Source organism: Mesoplodon mirus (genome assembly GCF_964341445.2).
Source record: "Mesoplodon mirus genome assembly, chromosome: 17".
Taxonomy (NCBI): Eukaryota; Metazoa; Chordata; class Mammalia; order Artiodactyla; family Ziphiidae; genus Mesoplodon; species Mesoplodon mirus.
This window is the reverse complement of record NC_138993.1, coordinates 2,808,765-2,828,397: the sequence shown is the minus strand read 5'-3', so window position 1 is coordinate 2,828,397 and position 19,633 is coordinate 2,808,765. Positions and strand designations below refer to the sequence as shown.

General features: G+C 43.0%; 1 protein-coding gene across 1 annotated transcript in view; it reads right to left on the bottom strand.

Moving 5' to 3' along the window:
* Positions 1-19,633, bottom strand: part of TNFRSF19 (TNF receptor superfamily member 19) — a gene marked incomplete at its 3' end in the record, with an annotated part of 69,174 nt that overhangs the window by 3,546 nt on the left and 45,995 nt on the right. The window contains exons 5-8 of the mRNA XM_082602420.1: positions 5,559-5,723; positions 4,949-5,074; positions 1,592-1,712; positions 589-994 (exon numbers count right to left, since the gene is read on the bottom strand). Of these exons, the coding sequence (XP_082458546.1) occupies positions 589-994; positions 1,592-1,712; positions 4,949-5,074; positions 5,559-5,723 (818 nt within the window). The remainder of the gene's footprint in view (positions 1-588; positions 995-1,591; positions 1,713-4,948; positions 5,075-5,558; positions 5,724-19,633) is intronic.

The window sequence follows — 19,633 nt, the reverse complement described above, 5'->3', positions numbered from 1 at the left end:
AGTCACCACCTGCCCCACCCCAAAACCTGATTTCAGACCCTTCCATCTGGAAGGTTCTTCTGCTGTATTTGGTGCCAGATCACAACCAACAATCAATTTCCAACCAAACTGATCAGTCAGTCAAAGCAAAGCGATCTAGAAAAACCACAGTGAAAGAGAGAGGAGGGAAAAGGGTAGCCGTGAGGGACCTAAATTCTCATTAACTTGACCGTGAATGGACAGCATGTAAGTACTGGGCATAAGAACATCCCAGGGGAAGACAAAGGTGAGGAACTGCTTCCAAGATGCTCCCATAACTAATTCATCTCTCAGTCAGGATGGTGCTGGGGTGCAGTGCTGGGTAGCTGGAGTGACAAGAGGAGAAAAGAATGCAGCTGCCCTGGATGGCCTTAGAGATGAGCTGTTAGTTAAAAAAAAGGACTCCTGAAATTTAATTTAAATATATTCTCCTATAACATACAAGAAGTTATGAAGGATGGAAAGATCTTCTCCCCAGGTTCCCCCACATTTAATGGGGGACAGAGTCCTGTTCCCTCTGGGCTTCCTTAAGTCACTGCTGTGCCCACACCGAATCCATCGCTGCCTTACCTGGGGTGACGGCTGAGTGGCCAGGTGATGGACATCTCCTCTCTCCTGAGCCAGCTGATTTCTAGCAGTGAGCGCGTCCTGAGTTAGCGCTGGTTCTGGCACTGAGTTCTTGGGTCTCGATAAATCAGTAGTTTCTGTAAAGTTTTCAGGGTGAGCTTGAATTGGAACTGCTCCACCAACCAGACCCCGACTACTGTTTGAGTCCAAGGATGCTGAACTTGCACTCTCTGGATTGAGAGACTGAACATCTTCTCCAGGGAGCTCAGGATAAGAATCGCAAGAAGAGATGTCGTCACCACAGCTGGGATTCTGCATCAGAGGCCAGGCGTCCGAAAACTCGCCACAGATGGACCTCGAAAGGGACCCAAAGAAAGTCGGCATTACTTCCCCTGCTGGACCTGCGTTTCTGGACACATGTTCAAAAGAGCTGTAAGTACTCTACTGGGAGAAAAACCTACTACAAAGCAACATTCCAGCTATGCTTTTCAGTTTTCTAGATGAAATAAACAACAAGTATTGAGTCAGAATTCTCATGCTTCCTTTGTTATAAACTTGCTTCAATACAGTAAGTTAAATAACTACGTTTACTTTAAAACCGAATTTTTATACCTACTTCTAACCAATATAGTTAAACTTAATCCGATGTCTAAAATAGGCAATTTCCTGGGTCTTAATTGAATTCCTTTGATTGCTGTTCTAAAATTCTGAGTATGTGACATGCTAAAAACTACTTACAGATGATGGAAGTGTCACAAATCATGAATATAAGACAAAAGCAAAATTAGTGGAATATAAAGAATAAAGAATGTTATACTGGCTATCAGTAACCCTGAGACACTTACCTAATTCTTGCCAAAGTTCCCACCCCCTACAATGTCTAGAATGTTATTCATAATACTAAAAAAGAGATGTCCCATAGTTTCACATGAAAATTGGTAAATGAGTAGCCTGTATATTTGCACACGGGAACATGAAATTATATAGATTAAAAACACCCATTTACCTGTCCTGAAGAACGGTCTTGGAGTGCACCCTACAAGCAGGAGTCTCCCGGCCAACGCTGCAGGCCCCGTCACAGCACGGCGATGGGATGAGATGCACGGGCCCTAGGAAAGCCGGCAGGGCTGTGAGGCGCAGTGCTTGTTTATACCAGTTCAACACTGCTCTCGAAAATTTAGCTATTCCCCTTTGGGTGACTTTCGGGGGGAAAGGGGTTATGAGGTTTAATTTTTTCTCTTTTTTCTTATCTTAAAAATGATGGGCCCCTTCTATGAAGGACCTGGAAGAGTCAAATTCCTGGAGACAGAGAGTAGGATGGTGGGTCCCAGGGGCCGGAGGGCAGGAAGAATAGGGGGTGAGTGTTTAAAGGGGACAGGGCTTCAGTTTGGGGTCGTGGAGAAGTTCTGGGGACGGTGGTGACGGTTGCACAGCAATGTGAACGTGCTTAATGCCCCCCAACTGTACACTGAGAAACGGCTAAAACGGTAAATTTAAGGTGATGTCTATTTTACTACAATGAAAATAAGGATGAAGAGGAATGATGAGAGGGTACGTGAAACGAGACTTCCACCTATGGCTGACGGTTTGTGCAGAGTGGGCTATAGCCATGCAGCGCAGAACATAAATGTCTAAACCCTTTAACTCAACACACACACAACTTTTTGTTTTTTTACTGCTAGGAATGTATCTTAAAGAATAACTATCTATGTGCACACAGCTCTGCAAACTATTATGTTCACTGAAGCGGTACGTATTTTTGGTTACAAAGATAATACACATTCACTGAAGAAAAAACTTTAAAAATAGAGAGATGAGATCAGAAATTAAAAAATGAATCTTCCTTAATTCCATAAGCTGCAAAACACTGTCCACATTTCTGAACAGCCTTCTAGACTTCTCTCTCTACATATACAGACATATGTAATTCTGATTTTATAAAACTATAAATATAGTTAAACATACAGACAAAATTAGGAAATTAGCATTAATCATGCTGTTGTGTTAAGAGAACATTCTTGTTCTTAGGAAACAAGCACTGAAGTAAAGGGACACCTTATCTGCAACAGATTTTTCTCTTTTTTTGGCTGCACTGCACAGCTTGTGGGATCTCAGTTCGACAACCACGGACTGAACCCAGGCCATGGCAGTGAAAGCCCAGAATCCTAACCACTAGGCCACCAGTGAACTCCCTGCAACTGATTTTTAAATGGCAATTTAAAAACTGTGTACATGTCTATGTAAAGCACACAGCTGGCCCTTGAACAACGTGGATTTGCACTGTGTGGGTGCACGTATTGGAGGATTTTCCTCAACAGTAAATACTACAGTGCCACACGATCAGCGGGCATGTGGCTCCGAGGATGCAGGACCACGGATACGGAGACACCGTGAACACAGAGAAGCCGCAGACACAGAGGGCTAACTATGAGTCACAGGTGGATGTCTGACTGGGCGGAGAGTGGGTGCCCCAACCCCCAAGGTGTTCAAGGGTCGACTGTGTACACCCACCATACTTGGAAAGAGACAAAAATGATAAAGCCAATGTGGAAATGAGATAAAATGTTAATACTGGGGGAATCTAGGTACAGGGTATGTGGGAATTCTTTGTCCTATTCTTTCAACATTTTTGTAAGTCTGAAATTATGTCAAAATAAAAGTGAAAAGAAAATAGGCACTGCCACTGAGGAAGAAGCAATTTATATGATGAGCGACACTGAACCTGGGCGGGCGACAGCGGGGGCGGATGCTGTCCAGTCTCTGCGTTCTATTACAAAAACGTGCAACAAAGCCATCCACGTATTTAATCTTTCTTTTCAGATAGAAGTGACGATGAGGCAGGGTTTGCACAAAGCTGTACTTGATCACATTTCAAACCCAAGTTTCTCTCTCAAGCGATCCTCTTTGCTAACTCTGATTTAGGGGCAGTGCCTGGGCTGCCTTGAGAATCACCAAGGCATCGGTGCTGTCAGGAGCTGAGTCTACGATCTGTGCAGGCAAAGGCAAAACCAGATCCACGCACGCTATGGAAATCCCATGTTTTATTCTTAACCCTAAAGCAGAAGACAGTAGTGGCCAGTAGAGAAATAATTATGTTGAAGATGCCTTACCCCATATATTAAATATTAGACTGAAAAGCTGAACCCTTCAACTTCTTGAAAAGAAAGATCGGACAGTTCTGAGACTATAAGCAATTGAATAGGGAAATGTTTAACTTCAAGGAAGGTTACAGGTGACAAAATGCTGCCACGCTATTGCAACCACAGGCGCCAGGGGACCTGTGAGGGGGGAATGGAGCAGGTGGAGGGCAGGCCTCCGGAAGGGCTGCGGCCACCTTGATTCTTACTTTGCAGAGGAGGTGAGTTTGTGGGGACAGGGGCAGGAAGTGTGCCAGCTGGTGTGACCTTTGCCCGTTTTTGCCCACGTTAGACCCCAAGTCCATCTGAATCACAGGCAGACGTGGCTGTGTCGTGCCTCACAGTTATTGCTTTTTCCCAAAGTGAAGGTTTGTGGCCACCTTGCATCGAGCAGGTCTACTGACAGCATTTTTCCTACAGCATCTCCTCACTTTGTGTCTGTGTCCCATTTTGGTAATTCTCACAATATTTAGAATTTTTCATTATTTTTTCATTATTGCTATATTTGTTATGCTGATCTGTGATCAGGGATCTCTGACGTTACTACTATACTCGCTGAAGGCTCAGATGACGGTTAGCATTTTTCAGCAATAAAGTATTTTTAAATTAAGGTGTATATATTATTTTTTTAGACATAATGCTGTTGCACACTTAATAGACTACAGTACAGTGCAAACATAACCATTATATGCACTGGGAAACCCCAAAATATCACGTAACTCACTTTATTGCAATATTCACTTTATTGCAGTGGTCTGGAACCGAACCCACAGTATCTCCAGGGTCTGCCTGGACTTCCCTGAACTTTCACTTCTGTTAATAACCCCAGAGGCAGTTATGGTTTGTGGAAAACCCTGTAATAGGTCTCCCTCCTCCCTCTTCTTTAAGATATCCCAAAACACACTAAGACACTTACATGCAGGTTCAGGTGGAATCCACCAGACAAGAAAGGAGATGGATCCCCTGCTCTACAAAAGGCTCATAGTATTTTAAATCAATTCACCCCAAAATAAAGGCAAACTTGCTTAAAAAGTTACTGAGAAATTCTAAAATTTTAATGAGATGGTTCTTTTCTGTTAAATACTTAAGAGACACAAAACACCCAAAACATCAGGAGATGGGGGAGAATGACTGAATTAGATTAGCTTTAACTGGAAAACTAGTGGGAGCAGTTCTTTGCAGCTTCAGGGCCTGCATTCCTAGTGGCCCCCAAGCACTGAACTTACCGCAGGTCTGGGCCAAGTCCCGGTGGCACTCACAACAGGCGTGGGGTGCAGGGGCGCTGAGCCGAGGTCTGTCGAAACAGGACAGTTCAGAACCGTTGTACTGCAGGTCCTGTGCCCTCAGGGACCCTGTGGAGGCCAAGAACTCGGTCAGCAAGACAGCTTCCCCAGGAGGAGCCCACAAACATCCCAGTGCAACCAGAACTACCCCAGCTTTTGCTGTTATAAAGGAAAGGAGAGCTGTTGTTCACATTTAAAAATAGTTCTTCTTACACGGAAGCAAAGACACGAAACAATCGGTCAAGACAGCTCGAGTTGTAAGGTACTTGTGTTGCCAGAACTCAGACGAGCTGTGTTTCTGCCGAGGGGCGGGGGTACCCCTGCCTCCTCAGGTCCCCGGGAAGTGGTGCTGCCCGGTGGCCATGCCCTCAGCACCTTGTGGCAGGAGGCCTCTTGGGGAGCAGGCCCCTGGGATGCCTGTTTCCACGTGTCCTCTCTGTCCCTTTGGCTGCAACCTGACTCTCCTCTTAGGTTCTCATCAAACACCCAGATGGCAGTGATGACCAACACCCTTCACCAAGATGCTAAGACACAGAAAGAGCTCAGAACTCACAGCTGGGTTTCTTCTCCATAAACTGCCGCTTACAATATATGACACAGAGGATGAGCAGGGCCAGCAGGACGGTGGCCAGGGCGCTGCAGATCACGGCAGCCAGGGCCGTGTCCCGTGGGCTGGAGGCCGTGGACGGGATCCTCACCAGGTTGACCTTGCTGGTACCTGAAAACCACGTGGATGGAATCAGCACATCTCGACCACCCAAGGGACTCAGGTGCTCACACTGAACTCGGGGTCCCCTGCAGCAGTGGCCTTCATGCAACATCAATGAGACCAGGGGGAGGTGTTCTAGAGGGCTCAGACACTCCCTCCGCCCGGGAGATCGCTTGAATACCGCACCTCTACCTGCAACTCTCCTCTGTTCCCATGACACCAACCACGCGCAGCCCCGACACGTGTGCTGTCGGGCCCGTTGGACCAGAACCGTCTGCGAGTTGGGAATCTGTCATCTTGTTCTTCCTCCCCAGCACTTGGCATTGTGGGCCACAGAGCAAGCACTCGACATGCGTTCTTTAATTGGAATTAGATCTTCTACAGTTTTAAGCAGGCTGAACTAAAGTATGCTTTGGGGGTCAACTTTAGGGGAAAACCAGGACTTGGATCATTCATAACCTCACAGTAGGCCTCCAACTTCTGAGACAGTGAACATTTTTTAATGCCTTAGCTGTTAAATTACTGAACAACACCTAAGTTTTGGAGAAAAAGACCGAACACTGCTGTGACCTCAGATTGACAGCACATCTCAATTTGGATGAAGCACATCTTGAGGGCCGTTTGCCCCTGTGGCTCACGGTGATGGTAATGGACTTGGCAGCCCTAGAGATGACAGGTTGGTGTCTGCATCTGTGCTGCATACAGCACAAAAGGCCACCTGGTACTTTCTCCCCACGCCTGACTGCATAGGCCCCACCCCCATCCCAACCCCTGAAGCCTGATTTCCACTGTATGACCCCTGAGGCTAGAGCCAGAGAGAAACTTCAGGGTTGATATTATTGAATCATACAAATACAACAGCAGGAGCGATCGTTTTGGAATGTTGCATCTTGGTGTATCTACACTCAGTGATTCTGGGCCACCCTCATACACGTTTCTTATTGCCACTGGGAAAGGCACGTAAACCATATGCCTTGGACCTGGATGAATAAGAATCTTAATCCAATCACACATTTTGAAGGATATCTGTTTGTAAACATGTTTTAATATTCATAAGAAAACAGTGCTTCTAGCTATGTAGATATATTGTCATAATCAAATTGCACACGTTAGATGTTCATCATACAGCAAGTTAAATAGATTACACCTCTGACCTGATAGAGATGAAATCTAAACCTGAAACAGCCTCTGTCAGTGGACAAATTCACAAGAGGATGTATGAACACAAGCACAGCTGTGCAAACACTGGTAAGTAAATACACGAATAGGAATTTATATCAAATGCAAGTAAAATCGTGGGCTATGCTTGGGAAACATTAAGTATTACCTATTGCGACCAAATGGTGAAGTTGATTTATGTCTGTGAGAAAGTGGTTTAGTTCAGAGTGAGATCAGGCCCCTTAGCTGAAACTTTCCACCAAATAACCAAGCTCTAGTCAATACCAGGCTTTAGCAGAACTGTTATCAAAATGAGACTGAATACATTATTTGAGTGAAGATAAAGTTCCTAACTACGATGTAAGGATTAAGTTAAACTCATTAATCAATGGAGTATTAGATATTCAGAAAAACCCTAATGGGAACCAGGAATTCAGGTTAAAGTAGATCAAGATGAGAGTCTTCTGGGTTCTTATTGTTTAAAACCTTTCTAAAATGGATTAGTCAACTTCCTTGCCTTCATAGAAAAGGAACTGTTTCTAACACAAATAAGCTGAAATGCCCTCAAATGGGTATTATATTTTTAATTTGGTGGTTTGTGACTCAGGGTTTATTTTCCCCAAGCCGATCAGAAAAGTCTTGGTAACACATATCTTTCCAAGGAAGGGTGCTAATACTGCGATTTCAATGCTACTGAGTTGTCATAACATCCATTTTAAACATAATTACACCAAATAAGCTATTTCTCTATGCATTTCCCAGGCAGGAGCATCTGAAGATGAACAAGAAAAATACGGACATTTCACCTCTCAGTTTTTGACACCTATATACGAAAAGGCATCTTGTTAACGCAAACACCCCTCCCAAGAGTCCCCATGGGAAGCACGATCTGAAAGCCACATTCTTTATTCTTGTTTATATGGACAAGTTTATGACAACCCTTACAGCAAACACCATCTTTTTTTTTTTTTAAGGGGAATGGGTTCATCATTCTCAAGTCTGTCACATCAGCAATGCAGACATAACTACAGAAGCTATGAGAGACTAGGCCGAATATCATTAGATTTTAGAACCACCCTCAGAAACTCATTCACATCAGTTCCCGATAAAAGCCTATTTTCTTATCATTCTTTTGACTTGAGCAGTAAAAACAGAGGGGAGGGAGCGGTACCAGCTGTATGAAGTGGCTTCTACCCTACTAAGTTCTGGCTCAGAAAAGGATTTATCGACTACAAACCAAAAAAGATTGATTCTCTGACATGTAGCTGCTGCCATGATACTGAGATTCAAGATTCTTTCCACCCACGGCTTTAACTCAATTCCCTGACCAAGCACCTCGATGCCTACAAGGCACCTCACCCTCACCTTGCTAGGATCCTGAGGGTACTTCCAAGGAATTGGGAATAGGACTATCCACATTCTCTGGAAAGTTTTAACTTTTCTGGAATACAAAGGCACATCTTACCCTAACCAATTAAGCTATCAGATTCCTCCCTGATCTCAGCACTACCCTTTGGCAAGTTACTTTAGAGTGAGAGCTGTTTCTTGGCTTAAATTTTACGTTCCAGGACACACTGTACATGGGCTCAGTTTCACGCTGAACATTTCAGTGGGCTCAGCAGCTCAACTGGACGATGATGTACTGAGTGTCTGTAGTGACTAAGACGTCTCAGTCCTACAAGGCCTGACGTTCGCTGAGTGAGGATCTGAACAGATGAGAACACGGGGGGCACCTGCAAGGCCTGCTCCCCGCTTTGGAGTGGGACGAGGTGAGCGAATCTGAATAGCTGAGACGCCCTCCTTGCCCCTCAGCCTCTAAAGAGCTTCGGAACGTGGCTGGGGAGACGTGTGTGTTGGGGGCATTTGTTGCCGGGCTCCGACTGCTTTCGGGAAAGTCTGAGGAGGAGCTCAGGCCGAGTGGACCTTGGTGTGCTTTCCTCCACCTGACGCTGACACGCACCTCCGGTGACCCCACCCTCCTGACGATGGGATGAAGTCCGCTGACCACCCTCTATTTATGGAGGAGAAAACCCAAACTTTGAGGGACTTGCTCAAGGTCACACAGCAACATGCAGGCAGCTTGAGAACCGGAACATGGCCTTCAGATCCTTTCTGGCGGACCACCCTGTCCAGGGATGCAGGTAAAACATCTGTCAGGTAACAACGAGCAGAACGTGGCTCATCTCTGTAGGGAGAAGCTGGCCGGGCCCCAGAGAGACCACAGGCCTCCTGATCACAGACCTGTCCACGTGTCCAGGTGTGCAGGTGTCCAGGTGTGCATGGAAGCGGGTTGCACTTGAGGGCCTCTGGCCCAGCGTGGATCTCAGTGTCGCACGATGAGCTGGGCAGAGGGGAGACTCTACGGAGGGGCTTGAGTCTGGAGTGGATTCGAGGGCGAGATGGCAGGAGGAGCAGCGCCCAGACGCCCTCCACCAGTAACCGCGGCTCCGCTTCCTCTCGAGCCCCTGCTTGTTCAACCTCACGCCCGAGTAGGCTGTGTTTAAGAACCTGCTGAACAAAAGCACCCTCTTCCCAGAGCCCACTCTCCACAGAGGGTGCTGAACAGGGACGGAACTGGTTGGCGCCATCTGGCCCCTCCCTGCGCCTCAGCCTCCCCAGGGACGATTACACAGGGCCTCATACATGGCACCGAGGTCCACTGCAAGGGGCCATGAGAACTTCTCTCAGGGCGGAACGAGCTCCATACACACCTGCACACCCGGACAGGTCTGCGGTCGGGAGCCCGTGACCTCCCTGTGGCCTGGCTGGCTTCTCCCCACAGAGGTGAGCATGGTCTTTACAGTAAAGAACAGGATTAAGTCAGACGCTGCATCTCACTTCTCTGAACTTTAGGTTCCCAGTCCAAGCTGCTTTCCCAACTCCAGAGTCACAAACCCAACGGCCAGCTGGACGTCTCCACATGGATGGGGAAGCACCTTAAGCCCAGCATATCCAAAAACGAGCTCTCCACCACCCCGACCCACCCTCTTCCCAGCACCCGCCCTGCGCCCCACGACTCCCTCCTGCCATGGCCTCGGTCTGCAGCACCCTCCCCGGGCTGCGAGCATCACCCCTTCACTGCTGTAGCTCTCTCCTCAAGTGTCACCTACTCAGTGAGGCTTCCCTGCCGAACTCCTTAAAACTGTCATCTCTCTCCAATGCCCCCCGGCTTTCCTTTCCTCCCCAGCACTTGCCACCATGTGGCATTTCATATATTTAACCTGGGTGCTTCCGTGTCCTTCTCCCCTGTGGTGGGAGCAGTACAGCCCACTCTGCTTCCCCAAACCCACCCCCCTGCCTTGTGTTTAAGCTGGTCCAGCAAGAGACTACATTTCCCAGCTTCCTTTGTAGCCAAGTGTGATACATCCAAATCAGAGTCAAGGGGGCCCGGGAGGATGAGCAGAAGGGATGGTGTGGCATCTGTGTCATCTCCACTTTAGGAACAAATTACTCCAGAGTCCCCTTCACTGGGGCTGGAGCTGCATGTAGCAGCAGCCCAGTCTGGATCCTACGGGTGAGGAGGACAGATGAGGAAGCTCCCAAAGGCTGACAAAGCAGCAGGGGCCAGACGCTGGGCCTCTGAAGGATGCCTGCAGCACAGCCGCTCCACCAGCTGCACCACCTGGACAGTCACAGAACAGAGAGGACCTGCTGTCTTATAGAAGCTGCAGTACTGGGGGGCTTCCTTGTTACAGCTGCTTAGCCTTGAGCACAACCAATTAAGTCCCTCCCTGAAATACAGGCTCCACAAGGGCAGAGATGTCATCGGTTTTGTTCACCACTGTACTGATGATACTTACAAGAGTTCTGGGCACACAGCTGGCGCCCAATAAATATAAACGATGAAACGAATGCATGTCTGTGAAAGAAACTGGAAAACCCTAAGTATTCCCCAAAGTTTGTTAAATGGCAAATTGTCCAATCACTGAGACGAGATTATACCCACAATGCGTTTGTCCTTTACCCCTCCACCTCTGGCTGGTGACAGTCCAGGTGCAAACAGCTGGGGGAAAATAACAGTTTCATCTGCAGGCACTTACTTTACGTTATGTTAATTTGACTCTGGGAGAAAAAGCAAGGGTTGCTCAGATTTATCAATACACAAATCTTGAAGGTTATTGGCTATAACCTCAGAGTAAGAATGAAACAAACATTTAGCTCTCTCTATTCAATCTGAATTAGCACCCCATGGACTCATCAAAAAGGAATCTTATTTAAGTTATTATCCGCCAAATGTAATCTCAGTTAAAAATCCACACTTAGCAACAACTGATTTATAGTGAATTACCAAAGAAGCCAGAAAAGGAGAGGACCTTCAGGAGGGCAATCACATCTTCCAACAAAAGCTGCTTTGGTGTCAATTTCAGAACCTGACCGTTAGGCAAATTGGATACAGGGAACGATTAAATCGCATTCCTATCATTTTACCAAATTAGGCATCTTTATCTTAAATTTTTACCCACCCCCTCCCCCTAAAACCACTCAGAGGGATGGAGAAAATTACATGAACATTTAGAGATCTGCTAACAACAGAAGCCCATGAATTTTTTTTTTTTTTTTTTTTGTAGAAAGTCATCCAAATTATCATTGACATTATCACAGACACCACACACCAAACACCTACAGAGGGCCGGCCTCTTATTACCCACTTTTGAAATGTCACAATAATCCTTCACAGCAAGGGTTTTACAGATGAAGACGTCTGTTCAAATCTATAAACAGTTTTTCATTTAAACCACAATTGGGTATTCATACTCTGGAAAGCAAACCAAACTACAGGGTTCCTTGGTTTGTACTCCATTTGGCTGGCTTGTTTGATTTCAACATGAGTACATTTTTAAAAATTGATTTCTTTCCTCATTCTTTTCAATCAAATTTACTGTAATATAAAGTATTCAACAATTTGAATAAAAGATAAATTATTTTTAAAAAATGAAGACAGCTGTACAAATCTATAAACAGTTTTTCATTTAAACAACCATCGGGTGGTTGAATCCAGATTTAGGCCCGATTTGTCTGTCTGCTCTTTTAAAAAATATTAAGCTATGCTCCTTCCAATATTCCAACAATATTGCTTAGAGCAAAAAATATACTATGGTGTGAAGGACTGCTAGTTCAAATTTTGTACAGACCAGTAAATTCTACTTAATTAGCTAACATATACAATATAACTTGACCTAACTTAAAACACAGACAGAGCTTCACAAATTCAACCTCTCTCGCCCCAAGATTGAAGAGGCTCTTGCATGTCATCGCAGTGAAAAAGAACATACGGCTCTTTAAATTTATTTTTTAAATGTTCTTTTTAAGGTCTATATGGTAGAACTAGATGAGTGTCACATAAATAGAGTAGGGAAGAACCAGCTGTAAATGAACTAATCATGCTTTCTGTCTGGGCTTCCATGTTTAAGATCTCACCAATGCCTGTGTTTTCATCAGACAGTTCACGTAAGAAAATAATACAGCAGGTGCCACACTACGTGACAGATCATTTTGGAAACTCCAACAGAATTGGAAATGTGAGCCTTTTCACTTGTCGATGACCATGCTTTGGCACATGCAACTCAATTAACAATTAGTTCAGGAAGATAAACTTACAATTTAGACGTTTGCTAATAATTTTCAGTAATACATTTTATCTTTGACTCTTATATTTCTTTCAAGGAAAGTACAAATCAATCCACTGCTTTCTGTGTGCTTTCATCACCACACAACCACTACCAACCAAAAAACTCCATGTTGAATAACTGTTTAACAAATTTAAAACCTGATGAAGCTATTTCTAGCTATGTTCTTTCATTAAAAAAATATATTAACAAAGAGCATTTTGCAATCTTAACTGAGGCAAGGATATAGTCCTGGAGTGTAAGGTTTATCTTGTCAATCTAACCTGGTTAAACAAAAATATCCATGGTAACACTCAATGTATGAATTCCAGATGTACTAAAGAAGTCTGTCAATAAAAAAAATAGTTGGATTTTTTTCCCTCTTCTAATTTATTTATTTGTTTACTGAGGTATAGTTGATGTACAGAATTATATAAATTTCAGGTGTAACAACGTAGTGATTCACAATTTTTTAAGGTTATACTCCATTTATAGTTATAATAAAATATAGGTTATATTCCCTGTGTGGCACATTATATCCGTGTATCTTATTTATTTTATACATACATTCTCTTCTAATTTAGATGAGGGTATTGATATGCAATTACGATTTACATTTTTTTTCACCTCCTCCCCTTTCTCTTGCCCTGCCTGCCCCTAGTTACAAGGGACACCCACATTAAAAGAAAGCTGCTACTCTTTTTTTTTTGGTATTTGAAGTATCCTTGGTTTTATTTAAAATAATAATAATGATGATGAAGGAAGGGCAATAAGACATGATTACATTTTAGTTGACATGCTAGAATAGCACTGTTCCTTTTTCTTTCCAAGTGGAATTTGTTGATTATGGATAACAAAGGAACATGTAAAGAAATAATATCAGTAATTTATTTCTGAGAAATGAAGACAGAGAGTATCAAAAGTGTCCCTGAGTATTTTCTTCTGATTTTTTTGTAGACCTAATAAAACTATTTCTTACTTTTCTAAATGCAAAGTATAAAGAATATAAGTAAATATAAAGTATGGTTCTTATCCTCAGGCAAGTTTTAATCCAGCTGGGAGGAAAAAAACTGTGTAATTCTTATTCATGGAGATATCCTTACCTAAATGTGCCCGGGTTGTTTTTTTTGGCCAGCCATGGGGATAAAAGTTTGTTACTGAGGATGTTGGAGTACATTATAGAGGAGGCTTGAATCCTCAGTGATGTCAAATACGAAATGGAGTATCTAAACTGAGGGTGGGCAAGCTTTTCCTGTAAAGCTCTGCTATTGCAGTGAAAAGGAGCCACAGACAATATGTACCTGAATGGCTAGGGCTGTATTTCCATAGAAAGAGCAGGGATCAGGATAGACAATATGTACCTGAATGGCTAGGGCTGTATTCCCATAGAAAGAGCAGCGGTTTACTGATCCCTGCTCTACATCCTCTCTGCACTGTCTACCACCAGATTTCATTTATCTGTTGAGATAAACCCTTTGGAGTTGAAGCCACCGACATGTTCCTCTGAAATAAACAATAAATAAAATAGTTGGATTTTTAAAATCCATTTAATATCAAGCACTCTGACACTGGATGTAATGTAATGTAAAAGAGTGAGTCTTTATCATTTTACTTATCTTTCATTTTAAACTTTGGTCTTTGAACTATGTGGTTTGTTTTTCAATAACTGATACAAAAAAACATTATTTGAAAATGAGATATTTTTCTGTTTGCACAGAAAAAATATATTTTTTAAACTGAATTGATTTTTTTTTATTGTGGTGAAATATACATAACATAAAATTTACATTTAGTGACACTGAGTACGTTCACAACATTGTGTGACTATCACCACTAAAGTGATGGTTTTCCTCCCCCTTTTCGCCCCATGTCCTGGTAAGCACTAACCTGCTTTCTGTATCTATGAATTTGCCTATTCTGGATATTTCATATAAATGGAATCATGAAATATCATGTGACCTTTTGTGTCTGGCTTCTTTCACTTAGTGGAATGTCTTCGAGTTTCACCTATGTTACAGCATGCATCAGAACTTCATTCCTTCTTATGACTGAATAACATTCCACTGTATGGATGGGCCACATTTCGTTTATCCATTCATCAGATGGTGGATACCTGAGTTGTCTCCACCTTTTGACTACTATGAATAATGTTGCTATGAACATTTACGTTCAATCTTTTTCCATATATGTTTAAACTTTTCACGAAGATACACAGCAACGGTTCCACACGCTATCAAAAGGTACATTATTGTTATTTCACTAAGGAATTAAGTTAATCAGTCACTCACCTATTTAATGTTATTACACTAAAGCACTAAGTTAATTAGTAAGTCAGGAAATAAAAACAGTTCCCGGGCAAACCCAGAGAAGAGTGGAAGGAGACAGCGCCAGAGAACTGGTCAGGATCAGCGCATGTAGGGATTGTAAACCACAGTGAGGAGTTTGAATTCTAGTCTAAGAATAATAGGAAGTATTCAACAATCGTAGAACATATTTATAGCAGCAAATGTCTACATTTAAAAAGATCTAGGGCTTCCCTGGTGGCACAGTGGTTGAGAGTCCGCCTGCCGATGCAGGGGACACGGGTTCGTGCCCTGGTCCGGGAAGATCCCACATGCCGCGGAGCGGCTGGGCCCGTGAGCCATGGCCGCTGAGCCTGCGCGTCCGGAGCCTGTGCTCCGCAACGGGAGAGGCCACAGCAGTGAGAGGCCTGCGTACCGCAAAAAAAAAAAGTAGCAAATCAAAGTCAGTGCATATTAAAGGATTATACACCATGACCAAGTGGGATCTATCCCATGAAGGCAATGATGATTAATCATAAAAAAAATCAATGTAATACACAATAAAAAAATGAAAGGGAAAAAAAACACATGATCATCTTATTTATGCTAAAAAAGTACTTGACAAAACCCTAACCCTTTCACAATAAAAACACTCAATATATCAGCAAAAGTCCTTGCCTGCGCCTGCCCCGAGCCGGCGGTTCTCTGTACACCCAGCACCCAGCACCCACAGAGACATGCCCTGTGCCCACAGAGCAGATGTGGGCAAAGCGGTAGTGGCCAGGCTCAGACTGGGCTGCTCCGATCCAAGCAGATTTGTTCAAATCCAACAACTCTTGTAACACTTTCCGGTCCTCCTCTCAGAACACCACAGCTGTCCCAAATCCAGCGAGTGCCACCACGAGGCACGTGGCAGTGCTCTGTAGTCAACAGCTGGTCTCTTGGGGATCTCCTCCTCCCTTCCATATCTCTGCTGTTAAGAGACTCAGGCCTGGAAACATCTCCACTCCCCCATCTTCTAAACCCAACCCAAATGGCATCCAGACATCCAGTATGGCAAGGATGAAGCAGGTCTTCATCGAATCTGCTAGTTCCACACCTTATTTTATTGACACAGAAATGTTGAGGATCCCACATTAGATTGCTTTGAAGAGCATGATAAATGCCAATACTAAATTTGCTGGAGTTTTATGTACAAGATGAAGACAGACAACATTTAAAATTACTTAAGATATGATTCCTTTAAATGTGGCTTAAGAAATATGGACACTTAAAACTCTACTTTGAAATAAGAATAGATTCTGTCTTACCTAGAGATAAAGGATGGGATGTGGAACAGAGATTCAGTTTTCATTTGGTTCATTAAATCTGTAAGGCCATAAGACAAGTCATATAAAAAGCTTCCAGGATTCTACTTATATGCACATTGGAAGGAATTTCCAGGTGTTACTGCAAGTCTTCAAGGTACTGTTTCAGCAGTGCTAATTTAATGCTGATACACTCTGGACAAAGTTTTACACTGTCAAGCTCTCACTGCTCCCTTGGGGACTGAACTCTTTCCTCTGAGGCTTTGGATTTGACATTTGATGATTTATGTGCCAGGGCAACGATGGTTTGGAATCTACCCCAAATACAAGCATAATGAGTAAATTTTGCTCATATACTTCTCACCTATTCCTGGTCCACAAGAGCACTAGATTCATTTGAGTAAACTGATTCCAAAGAGGTTGCACTGACCTAACCCTAACTCTAACTCACACATGTAAGGTCAACTGATTTTTAACAAGGGTGCCAAGACCATGCTCTTCAACAAATGGTGCTGGGAAAACTGGATGTCCATGTGCAAAAGAATGAAGTTGGATACTATCTCATACCATATTAAAAAAATTAACTCAAAAAATGGATCAAAGATCTAAGTTTAGGAACTAAAGCTATAAAATTCTTAGAATAAAACATAGGGTAAAATCTTCATGACCTTGGATTTGGTATTTGGTTCCTTAAATACCAAAGCATAGCATAATAAAAAAAATAATAATAATGGGAAGGGATTGGAGGGTTTTAAATGTGGAGGGTGACATGCTCTCACACTTTAGAAAGATAACCACCTACTGGATGCTGAGGTAAAGAGAGAAGGACAACAGGTGAGGGGGAGTACAGTGGTCTAGATGATGATGATGGCTTGGGTTAAGACTGTAACCATGGAGATGTTGCCAAATGGTTACGTTTGAGAAATATTTGTTGTAAGAGCAACTGGATGTACTAGTTGTGAGTCATGTGCAAGGAAAGATGGAACCAACAATGACATGAGGTTTTGGAGTGAACCCAGAACTATGGTGCTATTTACTAATCGGGATGGCAGAAGCTTGAAGGACACTGCATTTGGTGGGGGTCGGGAAGGAAGGGAACTCTATTTTAGAAATGTGAAGTTTCAGGTACCTGTTACCTGTCTACCCGGAGCTGCTGAGTTGGCAGCTGGATATCCCAACAAAGCATAAAGGAGACTGTAACTGGAGACACAGATTTGAAACTCTTGAGTGTATAGATAATGTCCAAAGCCAGAGGACTGTAAAATCACCTACATGTGTAGTGTAAATAAAGAAGAGGACCTAGGACAGAACTCAGGTACACTGTGAAATTAGGAAATCTGATAGAAGAGGAGGAGCTAGCCTCTGGGATAAGAAGAAAAGAAGCCTGAAAAAGAATTCATTTCAAGAAAGTAGTGGTAAACAAAGGTTAATGGGATGAATTCTTCCAATTCTTAAATAACTAAGCAACATCAGGATTTATTTGGGGGATTGGTTACAGAAAGCAAATTTCAACAGTTCCAGAGGAAAGTTAAAACAGATGTGTGATTTTTCGCCCCCTGACTCCAGACTATAGTACAAAAGCTACAGTCATCAAAACAGTATGGTATTGGTACAAAACAGGTACATGGATCAGTGGAACAGCACAGCCCAGAAATAACCCCATGCACCTATGGTCAATTAATCTACAACAAAGGAGGCAAGAATATACAGTGGAGAAAGACAGTCTCTCCAATAAGTGGTGCTTGGAAAACCATATGCAAAAGAATGAAATTAGAACATTTTCTCACACTGTATACAAAAATAAACTCAAAATGGATTAAAGACCTAAATGAAAAGACCATAAAACCCCTGGAAGAAAATACAAGCAGTACTCTCTTTGACACTGGTCTTAGCAATAGTTTCTGAGATCTGTCTCCTCTGACAAGGGAAACAAAAGCAAAATGAAACAATTGGAACCTAATCAAACTAAAAAGCTTTTGCACGTCAAAGGAAACCATCAACGAAACAAACAAACAAAAAACCCTACTGAATGGGAGAAGATATTTGCAAATGATATGACTGATAAGGGGTTAATATCCAACATATACAAAGGACTCATATAACTGAATATCAAAAAACCCCAAACAACCTGATTAAAAAATGGGCAGAGGACCTGAACAGGCATTTTTCCAAGGAAGACAACAGATGGCCAACAGACACATGAAATGCTCAACATCACTAATCATCGGGGAAATGCAAACCAAAACCACAGTGAGATATCACTTCCCACCTGTCAGAATGGCTATCATCAAAAAGACAAGGAATAACAAGTGTTAGTGAGCATGTAGAGAAAAGGGGACCCTCCTGAACTGTTTGTGGGAATGTAAATTGGTGCAGCCACTATGGAAAACAATAAAATGGAGGTTCCTAAAAAATTACAAATAGAACTACCATATTTTAAAAAAATTACTGACCTTGCCCATTGCAGCTGTCTACAAATTTATTGTCGAATGAATCTCTGAATTAAAATGAAACTAAAATGTGATTTCAAAATACGATATCACAAAGTAAAATAAGAGGAGCGAAGCTCAGTGGGAGTTTATAACAAATAGTAATCACAGCTCAAGCAAGATTTCATTACTCATTAAGCAAGATTATTTACATTAAGAAAGTATCATTTTCAAAGGAATGATAGAAGGATTATACTACGATTTGCATCTTTTTTTTAAAAGGAATCATTCTGACCTTACTTTTGAAGCTTCACCCAAATCATCGAACTTGACATTTCTGTTTACCAGAATCTGAGCCAAGTAAACATTGGCCAGACCATCTTCTAACATCTGTATTTGGGGCAGTCAGTTGTGTGCAAGTGAAACCAAAAGTTCATCGTGTCACACCAGTTTTCAAACATGCTCTGAGTGCTGAGTTCCCAAGTTAGTGCCCTAAACTGTTTTTATTGATTTTCCTTTTTGAACTGAGAGCACATCAAAAACAGTGCAGCTAGGCAAGCATTCTTCCTTTGTTGAGCAATGTTTTAACATTTGTTTATAAATACAGAACTTCTGAGCTCGTTTCCTTCTTTTAAGTTCCCTTGCAGGCACTGCCCTAATTACGAGTCCTTTCATGATTTAAATGCAAGTGAATCAAGGCAGAACCCCAAGGGGGCCTCAAGCTTGCTTTCTTCTAATACTAATACAGATGAGTCACAAATATGGTTTTATCATAAGCAGAACCCACCTCTGAGAAGTAAACTCTTGTATCTTTATTTCCCACTTGGCCAAGTTGGGCTAACCACTGAGGATAAATAAAGTGACATGTAAAAGCTGAAAGGCTACAGAACCAAAGAAACCCAGGGTACCCTGTGATGGCACGGTTGGGCGCCCTGATTGTGGGCGGCTCTCAGGTTTCTGAGACCCCCACAGAGGACCTCTGAGCCCTCTCTCCATCTGCCATTCTGCCTTGATCAATTTCTGTTTCCCTCTGGGCTGCCTGCCCATGGCTGCTTTATTGCTATTCTCAGCTTGTTACCATGTTTGTTGGGAGGAAACTATGAAGAAAATGTGAAGTGTCCTTCTGGAAACTGGAGG